Below are 18,873 nucleotides of genomic sequence, written 5' to 3' on the forward strand. Positions count from 1 at the left end.
TACTTAAACGCGTTTAGTTTAGTTTGTGTTGGTTAAATCGGAATTCTGTAAACTCATTTACAGACATAAGCTTGATTCAAAGTGTTCTGATGGCGGTCTACTTCAATGGTGAAAACTGACTTAGTTCCTTATGAACTCAATGAAGGTTGGTTATATGGAATATTCCTTGGAGCTGCTGAGGGGTACGGGGGGCGGTGTTAATCACTTAACAATCTTTTGCCATTGCCAAAAAAATTGCATTAGAATATCAGTAAAATCACATTTAAACTAAAAATTAAAGTTATCGCTTCATGCCTTCATAAAAGTATATTTGTTTAAATAAAAAAAAATATATTCAATCTAATAAAATTTATTTCTATATTTAATAGGTACCCATTTGAAACTTAAAACTATTATAATATATTACACATTAAATTATACAACTACAAATAAATAGTTTAATTTGTTGATAACATTTATTCACACTATACTTTATTCTACTAGAATAAAACTTAAAACACTACAGATATATACTAATCCGTGTTACGACATGTCTACAAAAAATAGGAACCAAGACTTAAACTTTAGTTAAATTTTTCATTAACTTAAAAAAAAAATACTCAACCAGTATTAGGAATATTATAACAACTGTATTTTAAGTAACACTTTGGTGATTTTTTTTTTTACAATTAAAACGTGTCTTTACTGGGCTTGAATAATAAAATACGCTTTAGATTTCATGTTGCATAGTTGTGTTCAAATGAAAATAAAAATAATTATTTACACAGACCCTTTAATATAAACTAAACTTAATGAAACATTTGCTAATACGTATATACGTAGTAAATAGATATTTCGCTAATCCACAATGTCTGGATATTATTTCGCATTTTCTATTTATAAATAAAGCAAATTATTTGTGCAGACTTTAATTTACATTGATTCAATGTTGAATCATCAATAATCAGGCTTTATACACATATTTACATAAATTTACAAGTAAACTAGAGTATTAGCACTATATGTGTTTAATTTGCATAATTATTATAACAGATCATTGACACTTAAAAGAAATATTCTCGTTGGATTATCTAGCGATCGTGTTTAGTTAACTGTAAGGGCAAGTCGTTGGAGGTAACTGTTCGTTGTCGGTACGGACTCGGGGTTCTAGAAATAGTTCTGTTCTTTTGTTTCTCAACTTCGTCGTCACTCTCGTCGTGAACGTTGATCTCCTCGTCGGAATCGGAATGAGATTCGTAACCACGAGCCAATTGTATCGACTGAGCTGCCAAGAGTGCTGCCGCAGCTGAATTTGGTACTAAGGCTTTAAATGCACTGTTTTCTAGCACAGAATGGGGTTTAAATGCACTACCGTCGAAGGTTTGTTGTGATAGTACTTTAAGCGCATTAGATTCAAACTGCGCATGCTGTGATAGTGCCTTCAACGTGCTCGTGTCTTGGTGGGCGAGAGCTTTAAAAGCGCTGTTTTCTCCTCCCATTTGCGGAGTGTGGTAGGGAACACGTGAAGGGGAGAGAGAACGCGAACGGGACCGCGAGGGGGAGTGCGGGAGGCGGTGCGAGGGAGAACCGCCACCGCGCTTGAGGAGATTCATGCGCTGGTGGCGCCTCCACTTGGCTCGTCTGTTGGAAAACCAAACCTGTCAGTAACGGTAAATAAACTTGATTAGTATACAACCTTAGCCTGTTAATAATAATTAAACAACAAAATATTCATGAATGCTAATAGACGACATATAGAGGTATTGACTTGTGATAATTACTTTATTTAAGTGACATTATAAAGTGTGGCGCTTAACCAAACGCCGATTAATTAAATCTTAGATAAGAGGTTAAATTTATGAATTCTCAAGATATAACTACCTGAACTCTAGCTTCTGATAATGATGTTTTAGAAGCCAATCGTTCCCTCGTTGAGACACATGGGTAATGTGATTTTTCGAACTCCTTCTCCAGTTCTTCTAATTGGTCTGGACTAAATGTTGTTCGGTTTCTTCTAAACTTTGGTTGTTCACCATCTAATGAGCCTGAATCATCACCATCAATGTCTGCAAAAAAAGTTTTATAATATTTAGTTGCAACATATATTTGATTATGTAAAGCTCACATGGATGATCACTCAGTTAGGTACTACAGTATTACCCGTTTTGTTTTTTTTTTTCAGATTGCTTGCTATCCATATATAGTTCATCCATATATTTATGATATGAAATGAAGTTTTATATGTCTTCATTATTGTCTTTATTAGTCTTAGTCCTACATTATTGTAGCGACGTTATGCTTTAAAAGTTTATCCCAATTAGATGCACTTTTCCACATCTAATTTAATTGCAATATAGAAGTAATTTATCTCCACCTGAGAATAGATAGTAATTCTGTCTCTCAATAATAGTATTTGCAAAATAGCGCTGGTAATTCATTAATTGTTCATATAAATATTGTGTGAAAAATTGTTATGAACTATTTGGTTTTTAAAGATGGATGACCTAATAGTTTTGTGAAATTAAACTCTAATAAACAATAACACTCACCAATGAGCCCTCGACCAGATGATGATAAGAATCCCTGTTTCATAGCGTCGGGGTGAGGTACTCCAACAGATGAGGGTGAAACTCCAGGAGGTAATGGGAGGCTCCCTGGAGGCCATACGCCGGCCCCACTGCCCCAAGGGAAGCTGCCATAGGGCGGAGGAGGAGCATACAAGCCATAGCCAGCAGCCCTGGCGAATTCTGCCGCTGCTCGCTCTGCAGCTCTGTTCCTCAGTATCCTGTTTATTGATGAGACGCTCGGTGCTGTGGCGTTGGTGCACACTCCTGTACAAATCACAATTTACATTCAATTATCACACGAATCTTTTCATTCAAACAAAACAAACCTTATAACTATATTTAAATTACTATTCAACTATTTAGATCGTCGGTGCATCGTGTGGGGGGGGGGGGGCTACTAAAACTACGTCTTCCGTTATGTGGTTGCCATTCGAGGATTTTACTATCCCAACTTTTTCTATCCCAACGTCCATCTGTCCGTCGAGCTATGTGCCCTGCCCGCTTCAGTTTTGCAACCATTTAAAATTATTATGATTACATTAAATTAAAACTATCATTACGGGGAAGTGTACCAAGAATACTGACAGCATTTCCGCGTTAGATAGCTAGGCTGATCTGTTGAACGAAATAGGTGCCAGCGCTTGGGTTTCCAGTAGTCTTATTGAGGCGCGTAGATAGTACTTTGTACATTCTCCGCGCCTCTGGGCCTTATAATAATTTATTTATAAAGTAACTTATTTGTAAATTATTTAATACTTGAAGATTGGAAAGTGTAACACGTTTCCTGCATATCAAAGTATACAGTTAATTAAATAAAGAAATGTGTGGACGAATGAAAAGTGTTTAACAGTCTCCTAAATAAAGGTTATTCAAATTTCAGTTTGTGATACTATCAGGTTGTATTTATTTCTGTTTCAATCTTTGTAAGTTCACATTATTTTTATTATTCACATTTCGCTCTATTTTATTTCTTAATTCTGGTATAATACAACCATAGTTGTACCTTTGTGTAAACTTCTGCGTTCATTTAACGTAAATCTATGTATTTTTCCAAATTCTAGTCTATGCTTAATATTATAAAGAGGTGAAATATGTTAGGTTGCAGGGGGTAATCTCTGGATCCACTGAACCGATTTTGCTAACTCTGTTAACAATAGCCACATTATTTGTGAGTGTCGTAGATATATATATATATATATATAGACGACCTGTATAGCCGAGTGGTTAGCGATCCTACCTACTAAGCTAGAGGTCCCGGGTTCGAATCCCGGTAGATGCAAGCATTTATATGATGAATATGGATGTTTGTTTCCGAGTCATGGATGTTTAAATGTATTTATGTATGTTTATAATATGTATTTATGTATGTTTAAGTAAGTATATTAGAATATTTATTTAATCAAAACAAATCTTATAACTATATTTACAATACTACGACTACATAAAATTAAAACTATCATTACGGGGAAGCGTACCAAGAATACTGGCAGCATTACCCCGTTGGATAGCAAGGCTGATCCGTTGACCGAAATAGCTGCCAGCGCTTGGGTTTCCAGTAGCCTTATTGAGGCGCGAAGATAGTATTTTGAACATTCTCCGCGCCTCTGGGCCCCACGGGCCAAGTGTCTCGACACCAAACGGCACAAAGATGTATGACTCACTGAGACCAACATATTTGCGACGCTTGCTGTCTTCGGCAGTCGAAGCAGCAGCCCCAGCACCAACTGACGTAACATGGACATGAGAAGGAGCCAGAGTGTCGACGCAAGTAGCGTCCCACACCAGCGCCCTTCCCCGTGCCCAAGCCACCAGCGTCATTCCATCAGGACGCTTGCCATCGCGGCGGGTAATACCATTTGGCTCTAAAACAGCTGGTATATTAAGAGCGGCAAATGCCCTGCGGATGACTTCATTAATGCTGGCGTGACGACTGATACGGCCTGCCGATTTTAGGCAGGATAACCCGTGGCGTCCAAGAGCATCTACCTGAACGCCACATCTACATTGATGTGGTTCATTCAGTTTTATACCTAGCCGGAGTGATACGCATATTGACAATGTCATATTGTCAAGTAGCGTTCCAATCGGCGCAGAAGGCAAGGCTTGTAACCAAAAGCCCGACTCATTTTGTGTCACGGCCAAAAGACGAGCACGCTCTGTTATGTCAGTAGATGAGATCAATAGATCATCAAAGGCTGGCTTACAAAGAAGTGCGTCCCATGCTTTTTGACACTTTAAATCGTCTGGAAAATTTTGAATGTTTGCAATATTTAGCCAAGCATTGTTAGCTTCGTTCAAATACACAATCTCTGAGTTACCTGGTACATGATTTACAATTCTAGTAACCAAAGGCTGCGCACTATGAACTGAAGATAGAAATGCTGGTAAGGCAACGCCCGAAATTTTGCGAGTACCCAAACCACCAAACCGTATCGGTAAAGAGGCTTGAGACCATGCACGATCTGTAAACGCGCAATTCAATTCTGGTGTTGCAAGAGAATGTGAGCGGCGGTGATCACTTAACACCATGTGACCCGTACGCTCGTTTGTCTTCCTTTTCAATAAAAAAAATATATATTTGCTTTGCATTAGCATGAGACAGCATTGGAACTTCAACTAATCTGGTAACACTGGTGAATGAGTACGAAGTAGCGGGTAACAACTAAGTAAGTATATTGTATTAAATATATCGTTATCTTGCAACCCATAACACAGGCTATATATGCTTAATTTGGGGCAAGATAATTTGTGTAAAAGTGTGTCAATATTATTATTATTATGATTATTATATACTAAGTAGGTACCTACGTAATAATCCATCATTGTTACTAGCAACTTGTATTTATTTTTTAATCTTCGTATGTTCAAATCATTATTTTAATCCATATATCGAAGTTTTTTCTAAACACTAGCATTTTGTTTCTCAATTATACCATTAATTCATAATTGTATCTCTGCGTACACTTCTTTGGGTCACAAGGTGGTAAGTCCTGTAGTATTAAATGGATATAATAATCTTGTGGAATCAAGTTACCGAAGACTCTCAACACTTGATCATTAACGGTTACGTAAATAGTAGTTCTGCACTATTTCTTGAGCAGCTTACATATAATTGCATGGAGCACAGAACATGAGTAGTTAATCAACAGCGCGTTAAAACCGATGCGTCATTGGTCGCTTCTAAATTATTCGTTATTATAAGTTTTAATGCGTGCAGAGCATCGCGTGCCACAGCAGCCTTGGTAGACCATCCCGCGTAATTTTCAGGAAATACTCCATAAGTGCCATAATATAATCATAACCTGCTCGGTTATAATCGTCGTAGGATTCGTTGAAGCTACTGAGGAACCTGTTCCTTGTCAATTTCAATGTTGTGCAGATATATCGGGGGCTCAGGGCTCCGTGAACGGCTCGATGACCTGGCGTTGCATAGAGATGTCGTTTCATTGTGTGTTTTCTACCACATTTATCACGGGGAGTGTTCCGAAGAGTTGTTTCACTTGATTCCTACCACCTAATTCCACCTTCGCATGACGAGCCACAATTTAGGATTTCATCCTCGCCATATGAATGTGTGGCGTTCTTCCACAATGCGGTTTTCAAGGAACTTTAACCTGTGGTATGTGGAAGAAAGTTCCTTGTGCGCAGGACGATACGACATGGCTACCTTCAAAAAAAGCGCGTACATCTTTTTTAAAGACCGGCAACGCACCTGTGATTCCTCTGGTGTTGCAAGAGAATGTGAGCGGCGGTGATCACTTAACACCATGTGACCCGTACGCTCGTTTGTCTTCCTTTTCAATAAAAAAAATATATATTTGCTTTGCATTAGCATGAGACAGCATTGGAACTTCAACTAATCTGGTAACACTGGTGAATGAGTACGAAGTAGCAGGTAACAACTAGTTACCCTTATCTTTTACCAGCACAATATATATAAGTGTATCTGTTGTAGGTTAGGTATTTAATTTATAAATTAAGTCGTGAGATTACTTACTTTCTGTAGCAGATAAATCATAAATAAAATGTAACATATATATGTAAATATACCGTTTACACCAATTATTAATATGTCGCAAAGGCAAAAACAATTAAATAGTATTTACCATAAATAGACCTATTCCATTCACTGATTATTATTGGAACCTATAGTTTCAACGAGTGATATTTATATTCAGGAACAATTCAATATAATTGCTTAATGAACACTCTTTACTTATACAGCTAGTACTCGTGCATTCAAAGTAGATTTCCTACAAACGACTTGTTAACGCAAATTATACCTCGACGAACTAAAACAAATCGTATCCAATATCATTTATTTCTAGCAAATTTCTTAATAACACAACCGTTTAATATCTGTATTTAGTTATCCATTGGTATCTTTGTGGTTATTGTCTTCCTTTGAGTTTGGATTTAATATGGTCACGGTTTGTAATGAACCTCCATTGTCTGTGACTCGAAACACGTCGACATTAAGCTGCCGCGTCAGATACACCACAACCTACCTGTTATAATTTACTCAAAACACAAAGCCTTATAAAGCATAATGGTAATAGTCAGTTGCTCGCCTCTGCTTATTGTTAGCACGTCGAAAATCAAATGAACCCTATAATAATGTGTCAAATATTGTACAGTGTGTTATCATACAGCTACCAGATGTCTTCAATCAAATGACTTCATAATAATATCTTTACATAACTAATCAGATCTCCCAACTATCATCTAGGTACTTGTATAATTTAGACACGCTTATAGGAGACAAACCTACTGTCAAAACTTAAATATAAGAGATTTCCACCTATGTGTTAACCTATCACGATATCTCTGGAACCATAAGGCCTAGAGATTTGAATATTCCTTTCGGCGAGTAGAGGTCATCTAAGAACTTATTTTACGAATTTCACCCGCTAGAGCTTTTTTTATTATGAACAGAACAACGTCTGTCGGGTCAGCTAGTATATATATAGTTTTAAGTTTTATTTGATTAAATAAGGCTGCTTAAGTAAGAATTAAGAATTCATTTTAAATTTTTCCTGTTGAGGTTTATATGAAGAACTGCAGACATACCCAAATTGTCATCGACTAAAAGTCCTATTAAGGGCAGAACTGTTAGCGGCTACCAAAACTTTTATTGCTGGCAACATAAAGAAAATAACCCGTTGATAATCTGGTAGCAGTTTGTGAGAGCTCAGTAACGCGGAGCCGATATTAATATAGTTCGATGTTACACAAAAAACCAAGTATGAACTTTAAGAACGGTTAAATTGCTTTTTGTTTGGGAACAAGCATCTATTTATCGAGAACATTGTAAGCAATAAGAGTTGGGATAATAGATTTGGTTAAAAAATACACGGCACTATTTTAAAATAGAAGATTGTTTGCATTCAATAACAAATTAACTTTTTATCGAGATCGTGAAGAATTTAAACAAATTTTGTAAAAGCTTTTCTCATTTCGAATATCATGGATTTTATTAGACAAATTAAATTAATTACACAAAAACGTTTTTAGCTTTTAACTTTGATAACAAAATTGTCCTCTATTTTGGTATGTATTAGACAATATTATGACATATTTATTAAATTGTTCACTCAATCCTTTTTTTATTAAAATAACGTAATAACTAGATACAAATTTCTTTGAAAAAGTGGCTTTATTGGACTATATTTCTCATCATCGTCCGATATGGCCCAGTAGTTAGTGACCCTATCTACTCAGCTAAAGATCGCGGATTCGAATCCGAGTTGGTGAAGTTGACACACTTTTACGCAAATTATCTTGCCCTAGACTAGGCATAGCTTGTAGTGTGGACAACGATATATTAAATACGATGTACATACTTAAACACATATAAACATCATAAAAATAAATGAAATAAAATAATCCCTTATTGCTGTTCACAAATATTATAAATGATATTTTACTAAAAATAAATTTAAATCTAAATTTCAGTTCAGTTAAACAGCTTGTTTTTCGACAAAGGTCTCCTCTAAACAATTCCACGCCTCTCTGTCTTTCGCTACTTGGATCCATTTAGGCCCAGTGACTCTTTTGACTTCATCTTTCTAACATTTAGTTTGTCGCAATTTCCTTCTACTACAATCTTTTGGATACTAATCTGTTATTTTTTTTTGTTTTTTTTTTTTAACATGTGTCCTATCCATCGCCATTTCAGTGTTCTACATATTGATTTGCGTCTTTGAAAATAGTTATAATTTTTATATCCTTAAATTTTACTTTATTTCTTCTTTTAACTCCAATTATGCTTCTTTCATCAGATAAATGTATACACATACTGGGATTCCAACCTGAGACCTTTAGCTTAGTAGGCGGAGTCACTAACCACTGGAGTGTATGGATCGTCAATATAATAATAATTCGTATAGATAATATATATTTGATTTTAGTAAAAGAAAAGTATTATTTGTTGTTTTTGTCATACTTACACAGACATCGTGGCAAATGTCGGTCCTCTCCCTGTTCCACAGACCTGACTTCGATGATGTTACATCGTCGCTTTATTACAGTGTGCAAAACAAGCATGTACCTACGATAACGAAACTGCAAACCGTACTGACGCAACAGGACGAGCGCTACGGGGTGAAAGAGTAACGGGAGGGGGCTTCACGTTCGAGCGAGGTCCAGAGATAATATGGCCGAGTATATTTCCTAAAGATAAATGGTTGGTAAATAAATTTCGTGTTTCTCTTAATGATTTAGAATAACATCGAACATAATGCCCAGTCACGGCCACGCAATTTGTCTACAGTCATTTAATCTTGATTAGTCACAATAGCGACGGCTCCTATTAAAGGTTGAGATGCTTTAAACGAATAGAAAACGATAGGCCTGTAAGTTATACAAATATGAAGGCACTCATTACGTGTTTCACTTCTGATTGCTTCCCAAATAAGTCTGCTGTTTTCAAAACAACCGCTGTTTTTACATAAACTTTTAAGCTATGATATGCTTTCAATTGTCGGCTTAGTATTTTTTCTCTCATTAACATTAAACTCCACCACAGTAATTATGGCTTAAACTCTCCCCTACAGCTAATATTACAGTTATAAAATAATAGTATTTTAATATAGATGAAAACATTGATAATGTGTTTTTTTCAAATTCTGTTAATTTTAAAAACAAATATATAATGTTATGCCTACCTATAATTTAAGGTAATTTAAACTATTTTATTGTATTTGTAAATTTTTACTGCATAACCAATTAAATTGTATTTAGTTCGTCACACAAATAAGGCACCGTCAGAAGTGACAATAAAAACAAATTAGCTGGGAAATCTTAACGGATCAGTTCTGAAGTGTCTCAAGCTGGTACCTGCCTAAAAGCTTGGCTTGTCCGCAGATAAGACGGCCCGGCGCCGACGTCGTAGTTGTTTTAATCTGGTTAATTTATCGATAATTGACGGAAAACCTTTTTGTTTGTATTGCCGGGAAGTAACAGTAATTGTCACGCCTTTGAAGATTTACGTCCGCTTCTAAATTGAGACATTAACAATCGGATCTCGTGCCTAATGGTTTCAAATGAATTTATTTTGTTTACTCAAACCGGCTTTCCGATAAATTTGATTAGGCTCATTAGGTATCAAGAAAAGAAATTGAGTTTCAAAATTAAGCGTTACTTATTTACTACGACATATATTATGTGAGTTCTTTATTATGTGAATTATTTAGTAATTATATATGCGTTATTACACTCAGTCTAGCATTCATAGTAACTTTTAATATTCATATATATTTAGCGTTATAAAAAAAAATGTTTTTGCAGTTTTTTTTTCACTGTTGCCTTCTAAATAATTAAAAGATTCATCATTATTATTTACTTATTTCACATTGTTCATTTTATTGCTAATTGATATGTTATGTTATGAAAGTAAATGTAAAGGACATTTTTGAATGAAATTATACATTAAAATAAATTGGGATTTATTCTGTTGGTCTATGATTTTGTTAAAAAGTTTTTATGGGCAGTTTAATCAGAAAACATTATCAGAAATCAATCAGGCCTTTAAATTCAATGTATGTGTCCCAAAATGGACCCAAATCAGGTCAACGCTGAATAAGTAGAAGTAGTGATAAGTGACGTCACGTCGTCTAAATGAGTAATTGTTGTTGATGGTGATTATAAGGCGATGAGATCGAAGCCAATCAGCCGTCACCCGCAGAGTGCACCAAGTAAAAGGTGTTCAGAGCCCCGGGGGGGCTGCCTGCAACCGTTGCGCTAAACGCCTACGGTATGCCCCCGTCGCCCTATTTCAATTAGCAATATAGGAGCAAATTAACACTCACCAATGATTTATTGTTCTTCCTACAGCTTATCTTCCTACAGCTTATAGTAGCTGGGTATTTTATATAATGTGATGTCATAGAAACATTTAACTAGTATAAGATGCACTCAATGACATTCTATACACATATAAGGACATATCATTCTCAGTCTGATAATGGAACGAGACAAGTGTGCTTAAAGACAATGTGAGCACGCTTTTCTCCTAAGTCGTGTGTCTTCTCTCACTGTTCGAATCACACCTGAACTGAATTAATGTTTTATATTGCTTCTTATTGACCCCGAATATTTTAAGCAACTTTAGTAAATGCATCAATGTATAATTATGGCATTCAAAGCTTATTTTGGTGTAGTTTGTAGCGTGTTCCATATTTCGGCTTTGTTTATACGACGTGATTAGTCTTAGATATGTATAGAACGTCATTGGATGCAATTCATAAGCTGTCAACGGGTTTCTTGACCATTTTCGTTTGTGAGTATTCCATGAGTCCAAAAAATATTACTTTTATAATCACTTTTTTATATTAGTCATTAAGGATAGATCCCACATGGTGGTGGGTAGGCTTTTAAAGAAACGATAATAAGATTTTGAATAAAATCGTATTAAAGGAAGAATAGAATATCTTATTTTTAGTGGTAATAAAACTTTATCACACCTGATAGTTCTACGTACGCGACGAAAATGGAATTCATTTGAAACAATTTTAGAGCGATGATTTTTTATGATTTTAAAAGTTCTCTCTCTCCTCAAGACTGTGCCGCTCGTCTTCAAAAAGTACAACTCGTCACCCATCCTGCACATAGCTCCGACCTAGCACCTTGTGATTTCTGTATTTTCCCCAAAATCAAAGATTTGATGAGAGGTTTCACTTTTACCAATTCCGAAGAGGCAGTGATAGCGTTCAATCAGCACGTAGAAAACATGCCTTCAAATCTGTTTTAATTTACATGGTTTGATCGCATGAAAAAATGTTTAAAATGTAAAGGAGAGTATTTTGAAAAGCAATAAATATAATTTTTTGGTTATATCATGATGATTTTTAAGTTACGCTTAACTTTTAATGTGACCTATGTATACTGTAATATTTTGACAACATAAATATTATAAAATACAAGAAACATTACTACTGGCACTATAAAAAAAAAACTTGAGATGTCTTGCTCCATAAATGAGCGAGATTTGAAGCGTTTGAGACAAAGCTAGAAATACTCATGTAGTACGTACACCAGCCAGCAGGCTCAACAAACGTATCTATCATTATGCATCATGATAAAATGGTTGAATGTTATAAATCGTGCCGAGGAAAGTAAGCAGCTCAACCCAATATCTTATAAATTGGCGGAACTTTCAATACATAAAAACACAGAGATAACGTGGATCCGAATATCAAGCCAAATAATTAGCGCCATCTCTGGACATTCGTATGAGTAAAACGTTAAACAGTTTTGACACATTTGAAAAAACTACAAAAAAACAAAAAAGCCCAATATTTTCCACACGAGCTCACTAAAAGAAACTTAATGAACCGTGTACTCATTTGCGATTCTTTACTAAGACGTAGTGAAACCGAACCATTTTGAAAAGATTGAAACCTGGTGATTGAAATTGTATCGCGCTGCATAACGTCCGAAAAAGGTCAAAGTTGGGTCAGGCTTCACAAACTGTGACATTCATCAACCCGGGTGAACTCGCAATAAGGTGATGATGATGTGTATGGTGGGATTTGATGGGCATTATTAATTATGAGTTCTTAGCAATGGTGATCTATACATAATATAGACAAAACACCTTGTATAAAAACAAAACCGAAATATGGAATATGCCACAAATTAGGTACACCATAATGAGACTAATTCGTCTGCGATATCTATAGGTACATTGCCTTATTTACTCCAGTTGTTTAAAATATTCTTGGTCATTATGCAGCAATGCAAAACATTTATTCAGTTCAGATTTGAAAAGTAACAGTTGCCATAAGTAAGGAGAAATGTCTGCGCACATTGTGCTTATGCACACTTTTACCGTTCCGCTACCAGACTGCGACTGATATGTCCTTTTATGTGTTAAGAACGTCATTGGCTATAAGCCAGACAGAACTATCGACTTGGAACTCTGCTGTAAACCACTAATAAGATTAAAGCAATAAATTAAGAGAAAGCGGCCCGAATTGATCAAATGAGAGGTTTTTTGCGTGCTTTGATCACGATAACACTCGACTTCACACATCTTTAGCCAATCAGCAAAAATGAAAAGAGTTTGGCTGGGAGGTGTTAAAGCATCCGCCTTTTAGCCCTGACCTTGCACATTCATATTTCCACCAGTTTTGGTCTTTTCAGAATTCTGTTGCAGTGTCAGGCTAAGTCTAGTCATGTCAAGAGAGGAATGCGAAAACTACATGTCGCGTTTTTTGAACAGAAGTCACAAAACTTCTAGTGCAACAGGATTATGGTCTTGGTTAAATTCTACTGCAATAGCGTCCATTGCCCTGACAATCTGAGAGTTGAACAAGATATACTAAAATTTACGGGCAAAACCCAAGGGGTCGCGGGTTCGAGTCCCACATCGTTAATTTTGGTTACCAATTTAATTCGTATAATTAATCCCAGAAGTGAGTATTATCACTTAAAAAAAACATATTGCTTTCCTACAAGATGGCAAAAAGGCATCAAACTAAATGGCACATATAAACTGAAATTAAAATTTAATTAACTTAAAAAAATGTATTGAAATTTCATATGAAATGCGAAGAATCTTTTTCCCCAACATTATTACTAAGAGAACGTCATAAGATGTTTATGCCCCGCTATGGTGGTTAAACTCGTACTAAAAGCTTGAGAACCAATTTGATAGTGTAACAAATCATTAAATGTATCGGTTTATTGGAAGCTATGTGGATTTGATTTATTTCCTTCACACAATGTTGAGGGACGCAGGGAGACCTTGTTAGTAAACGTCAAAAAAGTTGATATAAAAACTGTGCTCCTATTTAGAAGTTACGACGTGCTTGTTAAGGATGACTTCAACTTATCAACTTCTAATTTCAGCCCTAATTTATACACGATAATAAATACCACGGTAAAGTATTTATACTTATATTTATAAAAATTGATGTTCGTTATCGTTTGACTAAAACAACTTTCAACCGATAATCATTGTGAAAATTGGCATGGCATATGTTTTTTGTAGACTAGGTTTTGCAAGCTAGTCCCGATGAAAATTGTTTTCTTGCTATGTTTCTACACGGAGAATCTATTTGCTGTATTTATAGCTGTAAAGTCAAATATTTTTTTTTATAAAATAAATTTTAGGAATGGTGATTTGCTATCTCGAATTTTTTTTTTTTTTTTTTTTTTTTATGGAATAGGAATTCTTTAGTGAGTTCCTGAATGAGTACGATTTAAGGTTGACGATTTCGCCACGAAATCCTGAAGTTCCATTCTTACGAGAAACGTAATGGTATAAGAGGTACAAACGGTACACAGACGCCTCTATTGATTGGATGAAGTTCCACAGACTAACCCTACTACAATATTATAAATGTGAATGTAAGTTTGTTTGTTACGCTTTTACGCCGGAGCTACTGAACTGATTTTGATAAAATTTAACAGCTCGTACAGCGCCCGCACCCTAGATACACCACACATTGTTTTGATACCCGACGAGACGTTAGTCCTCGTCCTGTAATAGTTTCACTACACTCACTAACACACGGACTGACTGACGGACTGACATACACCACTTACACAACCACAAACACACTCCACAAACAGACACAAACACAAACATACATGCACACTAACATTTACACTACTTACACACATACAAACATACATACATACAATCATAAACACATACACACACACTTACATACATTACACTAAACATCACCACACTCGCCGGCGAGTGTGTTCTTCTCATCTTTTCATCTTCATTTCATCTTCATTTTCATTTTCATTCTCTCTCCTTCCCACAAGCACACAGCCGGTCTGAGGTTCGAGTCTCCTTAGGAGACGCCCCGCGACTGTTGTTGCGTAGTCTTTGCGGCCTCCACGGCCCACGTCCTACTTCTCTGTGAAAGCCAGGGCTGCTAACAGCACAGAGGAGGTTTTAGTCGGTATGGGGCGTCCGCTTACGCGGACACTCGAGTCCGACATATTACGTAACAGTATTTCCTCCTCTCAAAAAAAAAAAAAAAGCTCGTACAGCGATAGACTAGAGCTTGGGAAAGGACATAGGCTGCATTTTATCCCGGAGAAATCCATGGTTCCCGCGGGCTTTGAGAAAAACTGAAATTCACGTCGATGAGCTATTAATATACCAATATTAGGTTTAGTTAGCCATAACAAACTTTCTCGAAATAAGATTCATATAATTTGTTAGGAACGAAAACCGGAACTGGAATAGGACATGAGATAATCTTCAATACCAAACTTGCTTACTTTTTAAAAACCCTGTATCTACGCGGACGAGGTCGCGGCCATCAACTAGTATAATATATATATTTCTTGTAATTATACGTAACAATATCAATTCGCGGAACATATGGTTTAGAATGTATTATTAATTCTCAGGGCTCACTTTTTACCCATGTGTTTGTCTGTATCTTTCTGAATATACAACAAAATGTCTTCATTAAACTATTAAAACTATCGTTAGACATTATTGATTATTTATTTACTCACGGTTTGTTGGAATACGTACCATGGACGAAGGACCATTCGAAGGTCCTTCATCACGGTGACTGTAGTTTAAGACTGGACATCACTACACAAACCCTGATGTACCAACTCCGACGAACCGTGAATAAACCCGATATAAATAAATAAATGTCTTCATATTATTAAACATGAGAAACTTTATTTATCAATAAATATATCGTAAGGTAGAGGATGAAGTTTCAATTTAAGTTTGGTATGAAGGACTTGACATCTTATGTCCTAAAGTGACGAACTCGATACCATTCAGATTTTAAAAAGAAAGAAAAATAAGAAAGAACTAATGGGTGAACAATATCAGTCACTATCAGATGAGCGTCTTGGTGGTTGCGAGACGTCACTCTTTAAGATAAAATAAGAATTTTGTGTATGTACATCATTAATATCACATATATACATTATAAAAGTAACAATTGGTTAGAGTGGGTGGGTGAGTTAGAAAGGGATGCCAGACAGACTAGCACCGTAACGCGTTACGTTACGAAGCGGTTTACCCTCCAATAAGATGTTATCACCTCAAAAAAAGAAAGAGAAATACCTACATTTCACAAGAGCAAACAATCTAATGCACCACTTAAGAAAGTGTGCCTCCACCAGACTTAAGTTTATTCCCACTCCTAATGACTTTCATTCAATCTAACTCAAATTCAAATAATTTTTATCCAATTAGGCTTATATTAAGCGTTTTTCAAGCAAGCAATTTTCACTATAGATATATTTCTTTTAAATTACTGAATCTACCATATGTTCGGAAAAAGTTAAGCTCGTGAGAAGAACATACAAGAAACTCAACGGCCACTCTTTTTAATCAAATATATCAGTAAATATATATCCTCTATATATTCTTTAATCCAACCTAAGGAAAGGCTCCAGAATATTTTCTTTAAATATAAATTAAAATGAAATAAAATTTCGTTATAGACTACATAAGTGCAAAATATCGAAACCTCAAAGTCGTATAACTAGTTTGTTTTATAATAAATTGTTAAGTTTGAAAAGCAACACATCATCCGGTTCGCTAATTAATCGGCGCCATATTATAATTTGTTACGGGGTTGCAGCCCACATTTTGAACCAAGGAGACTGCTATTAATCAAAAGCTGGTCAGTAGCTAGCCGCTTGAAACGCCTCGTAAACAGATATCGATTTAGTTGATAAGTTGCGCAAGCTATTGTCAAAAACTGCCAAGTCATCATTAACAAAGGCGGTAGTGGGTACCTTATTAAAATTTATATGGTGTCGATGAGCCGCTGTTTTGATAACCGCACTCTTGAAGACTATGGCCGATTAACGAGAACCCGACACTGATTAGAAAGCTTTGGTTATGACAGTTTCTATTATCTCGCAAACAAAAAAAAGTTGATTTTACTTACTGTTTCTGATACGAGAGTAAGAAATTCACCTTATGGTAAGTGATACGATTGTTCATTTCAATGCAGTGCTGCTTAGAATTCTTTTGAAGTCAGTTTGAGACAAGTCTCATTAGCCCATTAATGTCATTAGTTACGGCGCCCTTTAAGGCCTGAATTGACTTTGAATACCTATAATTCACTCTAGTTGTAACCGGTTTTATCTAAATTAATATTACTAACAGTTCTACAACAAAAAATTGTGTATAGTATAATAGGTGGGATGGTTGTTGTACTTAGATTCAGCCTTAACGCTCGTTTAATTATAAATATTACTCCAAATAAGATAATTTTGCGGCCCTCGCACCATGAGCGGTCATTTTATAACGCCTTAATAAAACACAATAAGCTTGCAGAAATAGGCGCCACTGTGGTACAACAAGTCAGCATTGATAAAGAAACCTTCCACTGGTAAGTATTATGTTATACTTGTTAAGACAATTTTTGGTACTCTACAGTAGCCAGATTATCTAAAGCACAGGGCTCACTTGATGTCAGGTGACAATCATCACGCCTCCTTAGTTTGGGAAGGGAGGTTAATTATCCCAATGGTGTTTACCCTACGATCATAATTCAAATTCAAATATTTTTATTCGAAATAGGATTCAAAATCACTTATTGAACGTCAAAAACTGCCACCCATTCAAAATAGACTGCCTAAAACCTGAGAAGAACGGGCGCTTCTTCAGTGGTTTTTTTTTTCTATAAAAATATGGATTACAATGTAATATCGTAAAATAAACAATTATAATTAAAGAGCCTGGGGGTGTTCGCTTCATTCCCAGTCTGTGTAATCATAAAGAAAATCGTTTATGCTATATTAACCGTTCCCAAACGAACCACAAACGTTTTTAACAATTCTTTTAAATTTCGTAACACATTTGTTTTATACATTTTCTGGGATCATATTGTAGATCCATATACATCGTCCAAAAAAAGACTTACTAACTCAACTTAACCGAGTAGTAGGAATAACAAGTTTATGCTTGTTCCTAGTGTTAACATTACGACTGCCACAGTTTCTAGCAAATTAATACCACCCGGAAATTTGTCGAATAACATAGAACTAGGATTTGGAAATACATAATATTATTTAATTATATATAAGAATATTTTTTTCTTATTCTTAATTTCACTAGAGCCGATGCCCTTCAGATCGAAATAAAATAATGTTAACACAATACTGCTTTACGGCAGAACAAAGCGCCGTTGTGGTACCCATAATCTAGCCGGCAAAGAATCCTCCCACTACTAAATACCCTTACTCGCCCCCTACGACACCCTTGGGCCTGGGACTTCCCTATTCTCTTTGGGCAAAATTAAACTAAGCATTTGGAACGTATGATTTTTCCATAAAAGAGATCATCACGAATTATTTATTTTCTTGAAATGATTTGACATAATCGACCAAAATGTGTGGTTTATTAAGTCTCTAAGACTTGAAAAACCACATAAACTTATATAATTCAACATCGAAGGAATCGTGTCATTGAAGTATCATAATAAAATGTTTTGTTAATATGGTTGGAATGTGATCACGGAGTATTAACTAGTTAGTTATCATGCAGCCAAGTATCGACTAATGCACATTTCTTTAATGAGAGTCCAATATCTATTACGAGTAGAATAAATATAATAACGCAGTCACTGATAATTTGATCTAATTTGTTACGGTATACAAGTGTAATAATGATAAGAATTGAAAGTATTCAGTTATGAAATTTAATCAATTTGGTGAGTTTCATAAGAGCGATTCGGGCACGTGTTCATTTACAAAGGCCTGTCATTGAATGTGATCGTTCGGTAATCAAAATTGTCTTATATTTATTTATTATAAGCTTAATTATATAGTGAATACAGTAACTGATTATAATACTCCATCATTTAAGAGGATA

General features: G+C 35.5%; 1 protein-coding gene across 2 annotated transcripts in view; it reads right to left on the bottom strand.

The window, feature by feature from the left end:
- Nucleotides 1-396: 396 nt before the first annotated feature.
- Nucleotides 397-18,873, bottom strand: part of LOC126969769 (paired box protein Pax-6-like) — a 69,689-nt gene continuing 51,212 nt past the window's right edge. Inside the window, exons 4-6 of one of the 2 annotated variants that reach the window (XM_050815329.1) lie at nucleotides 2,529-2,810; nucleotides 1,861-2,045; nucleotides 397-1,637 (exon numbers count right to left, since the gene is read on the bottom strand). In XM_050815329.1, coding sequence (XP_050671286.1) covers nucleotides 1,071-1,637; nucleotides 1,861-2,045; nucleotides 2,529-2,810 — 1,034 coding nt within the window. In that variant the 3' untranslated portion in view covers nucleotides 397-1,070. The remainder of the gene's footprint in view (nucleotides 1,638-1,860; nucleotides 2,046-2,528; nucleotides 2,811-18,873) is intronic. The other variant, XM_050815330.1, reaches the window with a different exon arrangement.

Source organism: Leptidea sinapis, chromosome 19 (genome assembly GCF_905404315.1).
Source record: "Leptidea sinapis chromosome 19, ilLepSina1.1, whole genome shotgun sequence".
In the NCBI taxonomy this organism is placed as follows: Eukaryota; Metazoa; Arthropoda; class Insecta; order Lepidoptera; family Pieridae; genus Leptidea; species Leptidea sinapis.